The 19144-nt window shown below is 53.7% G+C and overlaps 1 protein-coding gene across 1 annotated transcript in view; it reads right to left on the bottom strand.

Moving 5' to 3' along the window:
• Positions 1-12742, bottom strand: part of SGSM1 (small G protein signaling modulator 1) — a 42367-nt gene extending 29625 nt beyond the window's left edge. Inside the window, exons 1-3 of the mRNA XM_059827936.1 lie at positions 12724-12742; positions 12596-12639; positions 241-316 (exon numbers count right to left, since the gene is read on the bottom strand). Of these exons, the coding sequence (XP_059683919.1) occupies positions 241-316; positions 12596-12639; positions 12724-12742 (139 nt within the window). The remainder of the gene's footprint in view (positions 1-240; positions 317-12595; positions 12640-12723) is intronic.
• Between the last annotated feature and the right edge of the window lie 6402 nt (positions 12743-19144).

Below are 19144 nucleotides of genomic sequence, written 5' to 3'. Positions count from 1 at the left end.
TTCAACACATCTCAATATATTTCAAGCACAGAGCGAAGGCCTCAGGGACTCACACTGCTGCCAGAACAACTCATCCTCTGGCACTAACCACCTCCCCAGACCCAGCACAACGCCCCAGAGCTGGAGCGTGCCCCCAGGAAACACGTGTACCACAGCCCCATCGCCGGGCAGGGAAAGCCCAACATGAGGAGGGTGCTCCAGCCCCCAGCTCATGTCAACATCCCGCCACCAAAGACTCACCGCAGAAGGAGATGATGTGGCTGCTGTCCTCATGCACAAACTTCCTCGTCACTGCCTCTTCCATGATCTGCTTCACCTGTGGGACAGAAGCCCAGTTAGAGAAAATGTTGAATTTCAGCCATAGACCGGAGCGAGGAGACCTGTGGTGGAGGGACCACGAGATGCTTGCTTCATGTCTGTAAGGAAACCTCCTCTGCTCTCCAACTTCTCTAATCGCCTCTAACGGCACAAGAGGTCTCATGGAGTATCACTGTTTCCGCTTGCTGAATGTCTCCTGTCGGAAGCATGCTGTCCTCCCTCCGCATCTGCCACTGCTCCTGGGAGCTACCTTGCTGATGTGCTGAGCTCAGTTATTCTCTACAAGGAGGACATTGAAGGGAACACCAAAACACACACTGCTGCTAAACAGTAATGGTTCTGGGGACCTCAAGCAACCTCACACTCTCAACAGAAATGACTTCTCCCAGTGCCCATAGGCTGGGGAAATACTGGGGGTGCTCTGACTTTCAGGGTGGGATTCCGAATGAAATGCCCTTAAAGCTGGATGATGTGGGGGAATATGGTCCTGCAATCAGGGCCAAAGCGCTGCCAGGGGAACGCAGAGCAGCTCTGAGAGCTGCCCCAGCTCGCAAGCAAGATCGTCTCCATTTGTCCCCACACCTCTGTAGAACACTGGAGCTGCACACGAGAGATATGGAGTTTAGTGCTGAGGGAGGTTTGAGCCTTGCTCAGAAAGCACTGGAGAAACAGGCGTTATTAATGAAGGTGGTAGCCCCGACTGATGGCCCCACGAACCACCCTAGCTCTGCCAGCCGCCGGTCTCCAGCCAGACTGCTTCCTCGACACCGTACCCCCCGCAGCCTCGCTGGCTAAGCCCTGCCGGCTCACACCAGCAGGCCATAGGATCTGCCGTCCCTCTGCCTGTCCCCCCCTCACCCCACAGCCCTGGTGCGAACACCTTTCCAGGCAGATCCCAGCCGTCCTGCTCCCACGGCACCGTGCCTCTCACAGCCAGCCTCTCCTACCCTGCTTGGAGCGGCAGCAACTTCCATCCTCAGCTGTCACCCTCCCTACTCCTGCTGAAATCAGCAAAGGTCCAGCTAAATGTTTGGTCCTTAAACGTTCAGTTCCTAACCGCTTTTCCTTTTAAATACAGAGCTGCCAGCACGCCCGGCTCTCATCATCTAATGCCTCTATAACATCTTGCTTTTCACTCTCTGGTTTCAGAAATGCAGGGGAAAGGGCTCACAGTGGGTGTAAGAGAGGCTCTGCTTATCAAGATGTTCTTTCTGAAGGCACAGGGAAGAGGAAAAAACAGGTCAAGACTTGGCCAAGCAAACCTTGCATGTATGAGAGACCTTTAATGGCATCATTTGGGGAATTAAACTCCTTTGCAAGATATAATCAAGGTCAGTTATGCACAGCTGACAGCTCAATACAGGAAATCCTTTTACAAATATGGATTAAGAAAAAAGTCATCTCTAAAGTCAAAAGCATCTCTCTGCATGTCAAAGCAATCAGGTCAGCTCCCTGTGCCGCTCTGCTCAAAGCGCTGGGTGACTAACAGAGCTTGCTCGTGAACCCAGGAGGGCAGCAGGACTGGCGCAGTGGGTTCACCTGCACGCCGGCAGCTCAATGAGCTTACAGTGAGCCAGGAACTCACAGCAGGGAACGTCACCCAGACGTGGACCTCGGGACTGGAGGTGGTTCAGAGCGCTGGGAAATTCCCTCGGGCACGGCACGATGCAGCTCCTACATCCCGACTTTTGGAGCAGCAACTCCAGCCACAGGAACGCCCTGGGCACAGAGGGCTCCGCTTCCAGAGACCCGGAGAAAAGCTCCCTCTACCTCAGTGCTTTATTGTGGCAAGTGGCCAAAAACTGCATCTGTCCCTTATCGGGGCACCTTCCGGCAAGGCGAGGCCAGGCGAGGTTAGCGAGCCCTTCATTTCATGACGCCTCACGTACAGTTTTGCCCCTTGTACCGTTGCCACGTGCTGAGCACCACGGAAGGAGGCAGCTGCAACCCTCGCTCAGGCTTCACGGCTCCAGCAGTGTTTTATTTTAACCTTCAACAACAGAAGGAGCACTGTGAAACAGAAATGGGGACAAAGCAAGTGCCAGCAACAGGGAAGGAGTCTTCTTTGGTTTGCTGCATTATAGTGAGACACATCCCTTGACCTTGGCTGCAGTGGTGAATTAGAGCCGGGAAGCAGCACCCACCTCTCGTCCACCAGCAGCCAGTGCCCAGGTGTGCACCAAAACACGTTTCCTCCTTCTCCTCCATCTGACGTTACAAGCGTCTAACAAAGACCTGCCAATCCCTCCTTTTGAAACCCCGATCGGCCTAAGAACCGTCACTGATCCCCACCTTGTTGCAGCCCTGGCAGAGGCCCAGCGATGCACGCCTTGGGGCCCTCAGGGATTCCCCAAAATTGGGCTCTCCCTGCAGGCTGAGCTGCCTTCGTCCGGACGGCTCACGGCCCTCACCTGCCCAGGCTGAGCGTCCTCTGTCAGCGGGTCACGGGCACTTCTCCCTCACATATCCAACTAATCCACCAGAAAACGATGAGCACACAGATATAAAATGTACCCTCACGGCCACGGCGGTCCCAGGGGCTTGTTCCTGCCTCCCTGCTCCTCCCGGCAGTTGAAGGGATACAACAGCTCGTGGGGCCATGCTGCTAACCACAGCAGATATCGCTTTTTAAACTCCAATCAGAGCATCAGTTCTTGGGATCTGAAATTTCTTCTGCAACACTGATCAGGAACCACCAGGGAACTCAGCCTCTCTATGAATCACCCAAAAGTGTAAACCGAGAATCCATATTTTAACCCCCCTAAAATACACTGGGGAATCAATGCGCACAGTTTGTTACCAGCTTCTGATTAAAATTAGGAGCATATTCAAATTAAAGCAGTATATTCAAATATTTGTCAGCCACCTTTTGCGCAAGCCATCGTCTCACCGCTCTGATGCAATGCCCGCAGTCACACCTACCGCAGGACTGCCTTCTGGGGGGCAGGGACCATCTGGTTATTCGGTGCCTGTGGAGCCACCAGCACAGCGGAACTCCGGCTCTGACCGAGCATCTTGGTGCCAACACAGCACAAACCACCTGCACTCTCAAGGCACACCAAAAAAAGCCTTCCGAGAGACACAGTTTAGTGGAAAATTACCCATTAGAAGAAAAAAAAACCAAACCCACGCTGTATTGACTGAGGTTATCACACTAAACAAAATAAATCAAAGATATCTAAAGAATTAGAAGCGGAAAGGGCCTTGCAACAAGGGCACTCACCTGACATGAAGGGCTAGAGCAGAACAGGAGCAGCGATACAACAAATACAAAGCCCCAACAGGTAGGGGCCAGCCAGACAGATATGGTCTTGTTACAGAAAACAAGTGTTATACCGAGAAAGTTTTCAAACAAAACAATCTTACATTTGCGCGTAAATGGACACGGCTGGCGTCTGTAGGACAGCTCCAACCCAGAGAACCCCAAAACTCTTGACAGGTCTCCTATGCTGTTGCCTGCAGATCCCGAAGGACTCTCCCACCCGGACCCCAGCCCCTCCACAGCCAGCTGGGATCAGAAACGCCGCAGCAGCCGCCACCATCTGCCACGGTGCTCCCGGATCCTCTCCTGAAAGCAAAACGGGTTTGTGACACTGCGGGGATGGAGAACGCCGGCTAACCCACGTTTGGCTCGCTCCACAGAGGAGACTTGAACAGCCTGCAACTATGCTGCATTCCAGCATTTTAATGCTAATTCTCACATTGTAGCCAGAACAATCTCAACAAATGAAGCTGCCCACTCTTTATCTAAAGCCAGTCTAAGGAAAATGAGATGTTTGCTCTTCTTTTATTAGAAAGGAAATTAAAACAGCAACTAATAATTTAGCTGTAGGTAAACTCGAGAGGAATATCATAAAGTATTCCACAACAATAAAAACACTCCTCCTGGCTCGAGCTGTGAGCACAGGACAAGCCCCACCCTGCTCCAGGAGAGCAGGGTCACAGGGACACCCCACAACAAGGTGTCCACACAAACTCAACCGCATTAACTGCAGTTCCAAAACAGAAGACAGGCTAGTCTCGACATTATCATCTGAGTCACTGACTCGTGAACAAGTGAGCTAGTCCTTCTTTTCTTCACATGTGTGTCTGAATTACAAGGAAAACATTTTTTTTTCTTCCTTGCCCCACCTCCAAAGCCAGATCCAAGAGCCACAGGCATTGAGAAGAGCTCTTGGGTTATGGTGTTCATCAGGGGCATCAGGAATCCCGCCGCACCCAAATCCCCTTGGGTTTTGAGCTTGCACACCCACACCTCCAGTGAGGCTCCTGATCCTAGAGGTCTCTGCCTTTCCTCTGGTTCCTCTTGACCTGGCCAGCTCCATCACAGCTGAAACATTGCTATTAAAATTTTGTTTAACTAACCGCTTCCCCCCCCCCCCCTTCAAAAATGAAAACAAACCCTTACCTATCCAACAACCCCCACACCTCAATGAGGGACGCAGGCATAGATCTCTCTGCTACAAAATTCCCAGGGTTACGCTTCATCTCAAAGGCCAATTTTCCTGTAACAGAGCTTCATAAGCGTACCCAGTCCCAGCTGTCATTTACATTGGTGGAGCAAGCCAAATATTACAGCAGTTAAAATAACCACCGAGGTGCAGAGATCAGGAGCAAACCAGTAACTCTGGGTTTAATTAGAATAAGGCAATATTGACTCACAACTCTGTTTTACCTGGCTGGATTTTTCCAGGCAAGTCACCATACAACCTGTACTCTCGATTATTCAGTGATGTTTTTCAGTCACAATTTCCTCTGCCATGGTTCCTGCAAAGCCCTTCATGGGGTTATCAAGGCATTTGTATTGAAGCACAGCATCTCCCGTATATTTGGCCATGCTCGTAACTCTGTGGAATTCTTTATAGCAAGCCAGATGCAAACAGAGTTCCCAGCTTGATGCTTTTCCCGGTTTTTCCCCTGTTTCAAGGGGAAGCTCGGTCACTTCACCAAAAGGGGTGCAGAACAGTGAGCTCTGTGCCATACGGCTGCGGGGATGCTCCCAGGCGTGGGCCTGTTGGCTAGAGCCAGCCTCACGGGTCCCGGAGACAGGACCCTGGAAGACAGCCTCTGGTATGGAGGCACACGGGTAGCTGAGCAGCGAGGCCGACAGCCGGCTGCTCAGACTCCTCTGTCCCCCTCCAAAGGGGCAGAGCAGCCAGACACTGACGCATGTACGGCCAGAGCAACGGGAGAGCAGAACCAGGTCCCATTTCAGCCCCTGCAGTGAGACTTTCCACAAAGACAGTCCCTTCATATAAATAAAAGCTACAATAAAATAAATGCCTCTAGTGATTGAGGTGGTTTTTGCAGAAGTATGTTTTCAGAAACTGCTATCGATCTGGTTTGCTCAGAAACAGGAAGACCTTCTGCTGAATGTTCATGTAACCCGCATCCTGAAAACAAAAGATTTACAGTAACAAATACAGTGGAAATTAAGGTGTCTTCTGCTACCTCTGCACATCCACCGCTGCATGGGTTGTCAAGGATTTGGGTGGGATGAGGTGATGCCACACCAGAGCCAGGCAGCTGCACTGCCTGCATCCTCCCAGACCCCACCTTGCCCAGGAGGGCAACGAGCACCGACCATTATGGTGCCAGAGAAAACCAGTCTGCTCACCAGCAGCACTGCAATGGCTCTGAGAGACCCTGGCAGACACAGGAGGAGCCTTGGAAACCCCTCCTCCTTCCCATCTCTTTTTAGCAGACTGCAGGAAGACCACTCCTATCCCAAGTAAATATGCAAGGAATCGGAAGAGGCATCCCCATAAGTATCCAGCACAAACAAGCACTGTGTTCAGGACCTACAACTGCCGCTTGTCCTTTAAGTCTCCTCACTAAACCTCAATGCATTTCTTTTCCATGAGCTTGTTTAATCTGCTCTTCTATATGTTAAAAAAACCCCAAAACTAAACAAAAAAAACCCCAACAACACCCCCCCCACACACGATGATGATATATATAGGCTTTAAACTCAGTTTGCTTTGTATGTTCGCTTTTCAAATTCTTTTATGATCTGGTGTTCTCTCATTCTCATTGCAAGTCCTTAAGTGCTGCTTTGATTATGTATTTGGAAGTTAATTCTAGCACTTAAAAATCCCATTTTACACGTTAGTTTTGGTGCAGGCAAGTCCACGTGGGCACTCCTTGATGTAATCTGAGCGTTTCTTTAATTGCTTCTCCGAATCAAGGTCTCTTTCCAGGAATAAGCTCTGGTTAAGCTCCACAGGAAACCGTTTCCCATACACTGTGCAAGACTTGTCCACGTAGCGCTATGGTATTATCACTTCTCAGGTATTATAAAATGATAAAGGATGACTTAGTGGGGCAGACGCAGTATTAAGACAATCCTAGGCACGTTTGTATTCGCAAGGACAAACACAATTCACCTGCACCGCAGCTCCAGCGGTCACACTGCAGGGCTTTGCCACCAGCTCACCCAGCTAACGCTTCCCGGCAGAAACGCGAGGCTGGTCTTTGTCTCTGGCTCTTCACTTGGCTTGTACCGAAGGCGGTTCAGTGTCCGAGGAAAAGCAAGCGCAGGATCTCTGTTCAGCTGTAGGACACAAAGACATTACCCCAAACCCCAAGTCCTCTACTGCTGGACTGTCCACGCTGGGGCCCACAGACGTCTCTGTGGGGCACAGCGCGCTGGGGATTGTGGATAGAAAAACCAGTACGTTCAATCGAATCGTCTGCGCTGCAGCTAAAAGGCACTTTTTCAGCTAAAGCGGAACTTCTCAGTCCAAAACCTCTCACAAACTAGATTTATTTTCTCATCTGAAAATGAAATGTCTGCCTGTTGCCTGTCTTGTTGCTACAACATCCTTTTTTGGCAGACTTGTTTATAAAACTCACATTATCAAACTCAGTGTTGCAAGATACAGTTTCCTATCTTTGCAGCAACAAACACCCTGATTATTCCAAAAGCAGGTGCCAGACAGACTTTTCCGGCACCATCACAGGTTGCAGCCAAGCTCTGCCACTTATCTAACAGTTTACTAGCTGACCATTAAATAATTCCAATTAATTGTGCTCCGATCCGTTAAAATACTGCCAGCTTCAGAGTATATGGACTATTTAGACCCAGAGACTTGAAGGACTCTCGCCAGCCATTTCCACGGACCGACAGAGAGCACGGCCCCCTCGCACCGCGGGAGGACAGCTCGGGCACTGCTCTAATGGCACCGTGCATTTTACGTGCACTTGCCCTTAAAGCAGTTAGGCAGCTCCATACGCTTGCTGCCACAGAAACAGCGATGGCAATCCTACCAACTGAGACCTTTGGCTTTTCTAAAGTCTTACTTAATTATTTATCACTGCTTACTAAATAAAACATAGCACCTTCTGCAGCTGGGGTATCATCCATGTGACAGACATGGGATTTTCAGGCCAGGAAGCAGACCTTCCCCAGGAGCCACGTGGACTCACGGTTGGGAACTGGGCTGCGTCTCCTTGGGGGGTAAGGAGGAAGAAGGTGTTAAGGCATATAAACTCTGAATATTTGGACAGTTGGCTAGAGAAGAAATCAAAAAGACATTAAATGGAAGGGTCCATAATGCAACGTTGTACCCTGGGGGAAACAGGAATGATCCCAGTGACGTATATTTGCTGACGGTATTTTGCACCAGACTTTCTTTATAGGGCAGCAACTTTTGTCCAAAAATCCATGCCTGCAACACTAATTTAAGATCACTTAAGATGATGTTATAGCTGGTTCTATTCCTGTTGTGCTTGTCAAACGCAAATTTCCATGCCATCTGTTGGCACTGCTGGTACTGCTAGCTGCAAGTTGCTCAATAAAGACGCTGCAACGTTTCAGGAAAAACTTTAGTCATTTCTCCGTTTTCAACGCCTGATCTCAAAGCTTTATTACCCTGTTTTGTTCTGCACCCATCACACCGCAAAGCTTCTATTTTCCGAGGTGCTAAACGTTACGCTGACGAGCGTTTTGGATTCAATTAGCAAACATGGCAAAGACCGACACTACTTGCACTGAAACCAGGTGCAACTTCCAGCCCCGAATTGCTTTGAAGTCCTGAATCCGTGCAAAACCAGGTATTTCCATGGCAACAGATAGGACGCCACAAGGAGAAGAGGATGACATTTTGGCAACAGAGAGGAGAGGCTGGGTGGGGAGGAAGGAGGCTCCTCTGGCATACAGCTCTCGTCTCCCTGAACGCCGAGAAGGAAGATGAAGGAAGGAGGAAAGCAGCACAAAACCTGTTCTGGGTATGAAAGATCAAGCCAGGGGTTCCTGGAGCATGAGAGCACTTCTGCACACCACTGCTTTTATCTTCAAAAGGGGAGAAAACGGTCCCCAGCGATTAGTAACGCTCTTTTCAGAAGAGATCGATGCAGGCAATCGAGAAATGCTGCATTAAAGCCATCTGTTTACTTTTGATATAGGAACGTTTGGAAAAGGCTGACCTGGGTGCTTGAGAGACATCAGAAGGTCCCTCTGCAAACAGCAGCTTTCATTACAAACCTGCAGCTTATCATCCTCATCTTCATTTTGCCTGAACAGTTTTGACAGCTACACAAAGCCTTTTTTTTTTTAAATTGGCCTTGAGAACCTTTAAAGCTATCAACATTAATTTTTCAAATCCTAATAACATTAAATTAATTTACAATTTTCTACCAATCCAGAATGAAAGAGCTGGCATTGACACCCGCAATCTGATATTTTGGAACCACAGGCATACATACACGCTCCAGAAAAACAAACCCAAGCTGCAAAAATATTGCTCTTCCCAGTCACTCTGTGTTACTTAGCCACGAACTACACAACATGGCTGCGTAGGGGGGGCACTTCATTGAAAAGGTGGGAGGAAGAGAGGCTGACTGTTGTCCCTGTGATATATGATGACGGAATTAGTCAACAGCTACATAGCGACAACCATTCAAGCTATTAAAAGATAAACAATATATCCGACAGAAGACCACAGGACACTGACAAGCGAGCAGGCTGTGGTCAACCAATAAGTTTTGAAAAAATTCTAAGAACAGTCAGCAAAATATTCAATACAGGCACAGCCATTATTGATGAGTAAAAGACTTAAAGCTACTTGCTGAACGGCAAGTTAAATATAAACTAAGTTGTTGCAGAAGAATAAGCAAGACAACTGTTTACTTTCTTATTCCATTCAGCTTTCCACACAACTCATTTTCCAGGCACAGGGTAGTACAGCCTGTATTTCACGGGTAACACCTGCTTCCCCACCTATTCTTGTACGCAATACATACAACTATCTGGAGGTAGTTAAAAACGTACCACAGGATTCTCCTCTATTAAAAATGAAACTTGCAAAAGAAGAGGAGGAGCATGGGTTGCGAGAAGAATATTTTTAGTTAATCCAACACCCTTTTAAACCTGGATATTTCAGGCTCTGGGTTTTTAAAGAAGCATCATTCCATCTGATAACAGCTCTAAAATAAATCAGAGAGGATTTGGTTATGCTTCTTATCCTGCATAACAAGAAACAGGATTCCTCAGGAAGTCATACTTCCACTGCTTCCCTTGCAGTCTGCTGACAAATAGTCAATTTTGCAGCTTTCGGGATTAGTTTGATTTATTATAACCATGTTGGGAGGGAGGGAGGGGGGAGACGGTGATAGCACAACTCATTTCAACCTGCAAATCTTCTTAAAAAGAAAAATGCATTAATCATGGCAACGACCAAATATCAAAGTCCATTTGCTCACTGTGGTGCTTTGAGTAATTTCCATTTACTGTTTATCTACCTTCTCTCATCAGACCATGTCTTCACAATATTTTATTCTTTCAGTTATCGCACTAGGACGACAGATGTTGCGTGGCTTCCCAAGCACGATCCACGGCTGTCCCCAGCCAGTCTCGGTGGAGTTCACCTGCACTTGAGGGCCTCAGCAGATCACGCAGAGCCATGGCTGAAGCAAAACCAGACACGGTCTAATAAAATGCGAATATGCAGTTTTGTAAAAGGTAAAAATTCCAGGAGTGGGAAAAAATTAAAAAAATGAGATTTCTGCAGTTGGCCCTTTCTACTACTCCTTGGAGTCTGCACAACCTCCTGATTTATCCTGAAGTCAATCTAGGAGAGGAAGAAAAAACAAAGCCCCGAGCAAAATGGGCCTAAGGAGCAGGGAGCAACAGGCAAAAGAATGCCCACCAGCTCCCAATTTCAGGGACGTTGCTAGATAATTAACTACATCACCCATGGGATCATGTTTCCCCAGGTTTTTTCGAACCCTAACAGAGCACAGCCCAGGTGGAGAGAGCGCAGAGCATGGGTCTGACATGCCATTCACCCACCTGTGTGGCTGTCACAAACAGCCCCACCTCACTGGAGCAAGGCCCCCACCAGGTCTCGCTGCTTCCAGCGGGCACTGAGCTGGGAGAATCCCGAAGGGAAGTGCAACCACCCGGCACCTGCGCGGGCAAAGAACCCACACCCTCACCGATGTCCTGAGGCAGAGCCTGGAGCGATGAGACCACTCGGAAAAAAATCTCTGCTCTGCATCAGCACTGCCCTTGCTGAAGGGCTGCTGGAGAGATACTAGACTGTGTCAAACACCCACGCCACGGCACCGTGACATGTTGGCTGGTGGCATTTCACCCGGGCAGAAGGGCTCTCCCCAGACATCACCTCTCTCCTTCAGTCTTTACTTGCATTCACCAAACTCTCGTACCGTATGCTTATTTTACCAAAAGCCAGCAGAAGGGCACGTCACAACCCTCAGCTCTCCTCCCCTAGGCACAAGCTGCACTTTCTTCAAGCACACAGCCCCCGGACAAAGGGAGAGAAGCCCGGAACTGAACGCCAGCACGGAAGATGCTCACGTGCAGTGACTGCAGAGGCCACAGCAGTCTCCGGAAGGAAGCTCCCGTCCTCTGGCCGAGCGCTTTAACCAGCACGCCGATGGGCAATCCTTGCCTCCCATCCTGCAGTCGATGTGCAGTCTGCTATTTTGTCTCTCTCCACTCAGGAGGAGTCACAGACAGACGGTAATAATGAGCTGTCAGCTTTACCCACGATGCTAAATAAATGTCATACCCTTTTTCTGTTTTAATAGCTGTTGCCAAGGCAACAAGTAGTATTCCTTACCACCACACCCGACACAGGATTAAAGGTGGGAAGTGGTCTGGATGAACAGCCAAACACACTGCGCTGTCACCCTCCCCAGACCTACCACCCACGGGTCCTGTTCACCCTCCTCCCAGCAGCGTCTCCAGCAGGGCCGTTCCACTCTCCAGAGCCCGTAAGCTGGTTATCAAGATGCTCGTAAGATCACAAACAAAACATCACCCCCCTCCAAAATCCCAGGGGAGGTGACCTGTGGGGACAGACCACAGGCAGGAGATGACAACAGCTCCTGGCGATCCAGCGCTCCACCACACGGCAGAGCAAGTCCAGGCTCCCCTGCAGCGGGTCCCACGACATTCAGCCGCTTCAGACCCAGCAGCCGCGGACGGGCGGCTCAGACGGTCCCGCTGGCCCACGCAGCCCACCTCCACCCACAAGCAACACACGAACTACGTGGCAGAGCAGTGGGACTCTCAGCTCCCTGTCTCGATCTACCGTCAGCTCACTGCGTTAACGCTACGCGTGTCACCAACGCTAAGCTCTGCACAGACAGAAGGAGCTGGAGGCAGCTCAGCACAAAGCAGAGTATAAACTAATAGAGTTAAAGATGAAGAGAGACCAGAGCAAGCAGACGTAAAACGCCATCGCTTCGCACTGGACACACAAACACACGTGTGCACGTTCCCCGTTTTCTTGGGGGGCTGCCGGGCCCCCCGAGCCCGGCTGCCTCCCGCCCGGCGAAGGAGCACTTCGCTGCAACCCGGGCCCCGTCCCAGCCCAGCTCCCAAGCTGAGCAGCACCGGGAGTTGCCCCTTTTTCCCTGGGGAAAACCACAACTTGTGAGAGCAGCTCTGCCGCCAGAAAAAGATACGGGACATCGGGGTGCCAAAATTCGCGGAGGGATGCTCCGCCACCTACCCAGGAACCGGGCAGCCACGCTTGGCCCGGCCGCTGGAGCCCACGCCGCCCGGGGCGGGCGCACGCCACGACCCTGCTCGGGCTTGGGGGTTTTGGGGGGGCTGCTAAATCCGCTGCAGCAGCGGCGGCAGGAGCCGGCGGGACGCTGCGGGCGGGCGAGCGCGGGGCCGGGGCTCCCCTCCGGGCCAGGCCCCGCCGCAGACGCCCGTCACCGCGGGCCGGGGGTCACCGAGCCGTGAGAGGGGAGCGGGGGGACGGGGCCGCTCCCGCGGGGGCCGCCGCGGTCCCGCACCCACCTCCTTCTTGACGGTGCGCAGCAGCCGCTGCCGGGTCTCCGCCTCTGTGGGGAGAAGGGGGAGAGGCCCGTTAGTGCGGCCCGGCCCCGGCCCCGCCGCCCGCGCCCCCCGCCCGCCGCCCGCCCTACCCGCCGGGGCCGCCGCCATGGCCGCGCTCCTCGGCTCCGCAGCGCCGGCAGACTGGCGGCAGCGCCGCTCCGCGGGGCCGGGCCGGGCCGGGCCTACCGGGCCGCACCGCCCACCCGCGCCCGCCGGGGTGGGGCCGCCGCCGCCGCCGCCAATCCGCGCGCGCGCCGCCGGGCGACGGGCACCCCCGGCAACGGGCGGCCTTCGGGGAGCGGCCGCAACCGGGCCCGGGCCCTCGAAGGGGCCCGCAGCCGGGCCCGGCCCGCAGCAGGGGGACGCCGACTAGGCCTGGCCCCCTCACGGGGGGGCCACAGCGGGCCCCGGCCCCCCGCTCCCGGGGCCCACCACCATCAGGCACCCCCCAACTGGGACCCGCCCCGCAGCGAGGCCCCGGCACCCCCAGACCTGGAGCCGACGTGCCCCGAGTGCCCGGGGACGGCGAGCCGCGGGGCTGGGCGACACGGGGACGGGGCGCAGGCCGCAGCCGGGGCGAGGCCTCCGGGGGTCCCGGCATACAGGGCCGCTGTGGGCCGGGAGCCACCGGCCGTGTCCGGCGCCGTACGGGGGTTTGGGAGCTCCGGAGTTACATGGAGGCGCGAAGCGGCAACGTCCTGGCAGCCACGCGCCGTCCAGGCACGCTCCTGCGGGCTCCTCCGCACTGGGAAGGCGATAATGATCTGAGAAGACCCGTTCGCGGGAGACCCTGAGCCGCCTCCTCTCAAAATCCCAACCCGTTCAGAGAAAGCCCTGTCCATCAGCTCCCATTAACGTATCTTCTGTTTTTCTCTTCCCTCGTTTGCTGTTCCAGGACATTTCCATAGAAACAGGATCCCAGCTCCTTCGCAGTCCAGTTTCCAATAACTACTAACAGCATTAGTGCGAGGGCAGCGGCGCCCGGCCACGCTGCATGCCGGCACGTGGCCACCGGCCACCGACACAGTCCCAGCAGGCTCTCGCTGCCGTCACTTGGGAAGAGACTCAATCCCGGCACAGAGAGCGGGGAAGTTCCCATCCTGTTACAAATTCCCAGCCTTGCCAGCCCCCCCGGTGACCCGCCAGCCCCCGCAGCCCTGGGCACCGCTCCTCCGCCGTGCCAGGAGCTGGGCTGCATCCTCCGCGTCGGAGCAGCTGCCTTTTGCTCCGTGCTGGTGCTCCGCGGCCCTGAAGACGGCAGCAGCCATCCATCCCGATGGCTCCCCTCTGCCGCCCAGGCCGGGCATTCGTCTGCCAGGAGAACAGGAGGGAGCTCTGGACTCGGGATTAATCAGAATTTCACTCCTTCTGTACTTTACCTCTGGCACAGGGACCAGGAGAATACCTGTGCCGTACCCGTTGTAGAGAAAACCTGTTTCCTTGTACATTATTTGCTTTTCACTGTTTATTTGCTTGCTAAATACCCTGTCCAGAGAAGTGGTGGCAGCGCAAATGTTACTGAGCTGCAGCAGCAGGGCCGGCCTGCTTGGGGGTATGTGATTGCTGATCCAGATGGATCCCAGAAAGATTCTAGGTCTGGGATCCAGCCTGGGCAGCTCCAGGTGCTGCTGGTGGGGGTCACAACTCCCATCTGCAGTAGCTGAGTGTTGACTCGCAGAATCACAGAATCACCAAGGTTGGAAAAGACCTGTCAGATCATCAAGTCCAACCATCACCCCCACCCCCCCATGCCCACTAAACCATGTCCCGCAGTGCCACGGCCACACGGTCCTTGAACACTTCCAGGGATGGACTCTCGGGATGCCGATCGCAGCCCAGGGAGTCACCCCTGGCCTCAGGTTGGGCCCCCCGCAAGTGGCACAGGACTTGGCGTGCCATGTCGGGGGTCTCGCGCCTGCTTTCTCGGTACAGCTGCGGCTCTGTGCCCCACAACCGCCGGCTGCGGACCCCCGCAGCAGCAAGCCCAGCTGCCCGGTCTCACCAGGTGGCACCATTGCACCTCTTCTGCCCCGCAGCCTGCGGCGGGGGTCTCTCCATGGAGAGCCCTGCGGATGGGGGCCCCTTCCTCCAAAAAGGGTGCAGGAGGAGAAGGACCGAAGGTGCTAAGACACAGGAGCCCAGGGCTTTTCAGGTCTGACCTGCGACCCGCACAGCCGGCCAGGACTCAGGCTGTGCTCGCAGTCAGCCCACGCGGCTCGTACTGAGCTCTGCTGCTCTGCAACCCCGCCTGTCATTTATTGATGGCCGCGAGTCCTACAGTCTTGAACAGGCAATTAAGACAGGCTAATAAACAATCATAATGAAGGCATTGCGGCCTCATAAAACACCATGTAGGAGCGCCATCAGATATCAACAGTGAATCAAATTACCAAGGGCAGAGGCAGCCTACTCGCTCCCCGACCCTGAGTTGTCGTGGGGACAGCGTGGAGCCGTGGCTCTGCACACAAGCAGATGCTGAAACGGAAAAGGTGCCAGGTTCCCAAGGAGCCAGGGCACAGCACGAACGTGTCACGCGCAGCACCTTGCATGGCTCTGGTCTCTGTAAAGCTTCTCCAGCCCAGGATGAGACTGTCTGACTTAAACCAACAGCATCTGCCAGCCAGGAGAGCCTGGCCTGCCTGAGAAAGCTTTGAACTTGGCCTCGGACAGGCAGGCGAGTTTCTCTTGCCTGTTTCTCACTTCTGCTATTGTGAAAATGATGTTGGAGGCATTGACCTGCCTCTTGACTTGCAGAAGAATGGGCATAGCAGGAATTGTTCAGTTTAGCACCTGAATCAGGAAAACGAGCCTGTCCAAGCTGAGCCAAACCAACTCTTTTAGGACCTTTCCCAACAAACGAACAAATCCCACTTAATTTTAAGGGCCAAGACGAGCCCAAGCAACTTTTACAGAACCCAGAACACCTTGGCAGCTCTTCCGTAGCATTCGCGCTCTGACAAGCGCTGCCTGGGTGCCCCCGTGCCCGTGCCAGCAGGATGCGGCCGAGGGGTGATGCTGAGGGAGCCCACACCCCTCCCAGGCTCTGCTGAGCTCGGGGGAGCGATGACCACCCAGTGAGCCTGACTCAAACGCACAGCGCTGGCAGAGGGAAGCCCAGAGGAGCGAGAAGATCATTGATTCCTGGTAATGAACCGTGCTGGTTTTGTACAATCTTCAGTCCTGTCAATCTCTCTGCCATACTCCAGGCGAACTATGACGGGGTGGGCAGCATCCGCACGCCCAACGGACCCAGAGGGGTTCAGGTGGTCGGTGGGGCCGGCACTTCTGTGGGTCTGTGTACCAAGTAAGGCAACGCTTAGGCCATTTGAGAGGGACAAAAAGTGATTTTCCTGGGTTCTTTCTCCCCAGGAACAACGGTGCTATACAGGTGGTGGGAGCTTTTACTAATTTATTACTTTGCTTTGGGGAGAAGTTAGCTTAAAAAAGCACAGGGACAAGATCTCCATAAGCCTTGCTCGTTCCTTTTCCTTGGAAAATTCTGCTTCTCCCTGGATTAAAGATGGGTGGGAGACAATTGGCCCCTGTTTTCCAAAGTCTGGAGAGCTTAAATGAGAGCACATTGATCTACACTTAATGCGATTAAGTTATATCTCTGAGTATCACGCTAATTAAATTAAACTTCCCACTTCTGCCTCTGCGGCTTAAACAGGATAGTTGTTTTAAGACCACAGTTCACTCCTCTGCATTTCATTGCAGGCATGAGAAGATAGGATAAAAGCAATCTGCTAATCAAATAATGGTACTGTTTAGAAACAACTTCTAACTCAATGGAAATTCAAATTTAAATCAGATTTGAGCTAGAATTAAACTCTTCATTTTAAATCTAAAATGATTTGTGTTTTGAGTAAGGAAAATAACAGGAAAAAGTAAAAGTAAACCAACAAAGGGAGTGCACAGAGTACATCTGCCCATGATGTTGCAGGTGTTTGGACAGCATGATGGTTGATGCGCAGGCGACCAGCTGGCTTTCAGAGCTGCAGGAACTAAAAGGCGGAGACCCCCACCACAGCTGCCTGCCGGCTGCCCCTTCCTTGTCACGGGCCAAAGTGAACGCTCGGGTCCAGCACCCCTGACTTCAGCTGTGCATTATTTCAAATGCTGCGTAGTCTCCACAGCCTCCTCTCTGAAATACTTCTAATTGAATGTCAGATGATGGACAAAAATATTTGGGTACAATTGGCAAAATAACAACATTATACCCAGAAAACTCCCTTGTCTGGTGTGTCAGTGATGAGCACACCGAGCCCCCTGCGGTACAGCTGATGGGCCAGACTGGAGCAACACGTACAGCCCCTTACACAGGGGCTGGAAAACTGTGACCAGAATAAACAAAACTCTAGGGAAAACTTGTCTCTCTGGCGAGTCGCAGAGCCAGAATCCTGCTGGGAGCTCAGCGCTTGCAGGGCCCCAAAACACTGGGTCTGAGTCTGGGGAACACAACTCCTCGCAATGAAAACCACCTCCCAAAGACACCTCTCCCTCTGCCCTCCTCCCGTCTCCAGCAGCCCTGAGAACATGCAACGGCTTTTCCAGCTTGCAGCTTCTAAAAAAAATTGAGATGTCAAAGCTCCCTCCTCATTGACTTGACAGGGGCAGCCTTGACCCCACGCTGGAGAAGAGGCAGCCGCATTAGCGGGTCAGAGCGGAGAGGCAGCGGGCAGCAGCACGGGTGGGCGATGGGGTGCCGGAGGAGGAGGAGGGAGCTGGGGGAGCAGGACTGGAGCACTGGGTGCATTTGCGGCTCATTCACCAGTGAGGACCCCCGGGGGGAATCTGTCAGGGATGAAGGCTGCTGGAACGGCAGCTTAGGCATCGAACCGACGGCGCGGCACATCGGCTTGGCTGGAGCGGAGCAGCACCAGCGTGCTGGGAAACTGATGCCGGTCTGTGCCTCGGTGCAGGGAGCTTTTAGACAGCAACGTGCAGGCTGCACATCTCTGCGTTGCAAAACCACCGTGCAGCTCTGGCTTGGAGCTGTTGTGCGGATAGCTATAGCCGTGCCTGGCTAGTGCCGCTCCTGCACGCCCAGCTCTGCCCCAGCTGCGAGTACAAAGCCCACCTCGGGCCTCTCATCACGTATAATTTAAAAGATCAATGTGGAGAAAACAAGAGGCTCTTCAGGAGGCAAGTAGCTTAGATTTAAAAGATGCTGCTGCTTCACACCCGGGAAGCGGCCTCAGCCCGGCACCCCACGCTGGGGGATGCTGCGGGGGCACCTGCTCCCCGCAGACCACCGCAGACCACCTCTCACCCCCCCGCCAGCGCCGCCAGCTCCTCCGGTCGGGACTGGGAGCGACTCTGAGCCCATCCGCTGCGGCTTCCTGAGCCGGGAGCAGGACCTGGGCGCAGGAGGATCTCCACGCTCGGCACACCGAGCTGTCGCGCATAAACTACCTGGAGAAAAGAAGGGTCAGCTACAGAGAAAAAGCTATTATTTTTTTTACAGTTGCTATGGCATCAGCTGTCTCTGCTCTGTCATTTACGCCCTTAAGATGGTCCTCGGTCGGGGGGATTAGACCTTGCTCCCCCCAGCACGCTCCTCAGACAGATCGCACCGGCAGCGGGGATTTCTCACCTTCATCCCTAAGCGAGGGACAGCGGCAGCCCCTCTGCCAGCCCCCCGCAGCCCCGGCAGTCGCGTACAGCCTTGCCTTTGATTTCCCACGGCTGCGCCCACGCCCGCATTATAAGGACTGCAGCTGAAAGTCACGGCTTTGCAAAGTCCCAGGAATGACACAAATCCCGTATAAACCTGCAGGAGATTAATTGTCCCTCACTTGTGTGCCGGGCCTCGGCTTGGGGGAGAGCGGCACCGGCAAAGCCACGGGGCCACGTGCATGTGGGCTCACGGATGGGGGGGCTCTGCTTGGCCACGGCGGGACCCCCCCAACCTCCACTCGCTCCCCAGCCAGCGCTGGGACCAGCATGTGGGATCACCCTGCCATGCTCCAGCTGAACCCCTTCGCTGGGAGAAAAGCCCGTGCATAGAGCTGTTATCAGTCACTCCTCGTAAACCCACGAGCAGAAAATTGTTGCGTTTTCAAATGAGAGGTGTGAAAAGGAGCAATAATTTCACATTCCACGAGCAGAGAGGGAGAAGCCATGCCAAGCGCAGCCCGCCCTGCGCTGGGACTGACAGCGGGTGGGGGGCAGGAGCGGGTCCACCACCCATCACTGCCTGCTGGGAGGGGGCAGCTCGGGGCTGGGTGCCCCAGTTCGGCTGTCCACTGCTGGGGTCCCCACGCCGGGTCAGGGAACACCTGGGGACACACGGTGAGGTGTTGGGGGCAGCCAAATGCAGGAGGGCAAGGAGGGGTGGGTGGTTAAGACAAAAAAATCCTGTTCCCAGTGCTCTCGTCCTCACCTGTGTGGGCGAGGAGCCGGTGGGGTGATGTCCCCCAGCAGAGCCGCGTCTCTGCCCCGGGGTGGCTGTGCCACCCCAGACAGACTAAACCCACCAAGGCACAGCCTGTCCTGCCCACCTCGCCA

The sequence above is a fragment of the Gavia stellata genome, chromosome 21, assembly GCF_030936135.1.
Source record: "Gavia stellata isolate bGavSte3 chromosome 21, bGavSte3.hap2, whole genome shotgun sequence".
Classification (NCBI taxonomy): domain Eukaryota; kingdom Metazoa; phylum Chordata; class Aves; order Gaviiformes; family Gaviidae; genus Gavia; species Gavia stellata.
The sequence above is the reverse complement of the archived record's forward strand: the minus strand, read 5'-3'. Positions and strand labels throughout refer to the sequence as shown.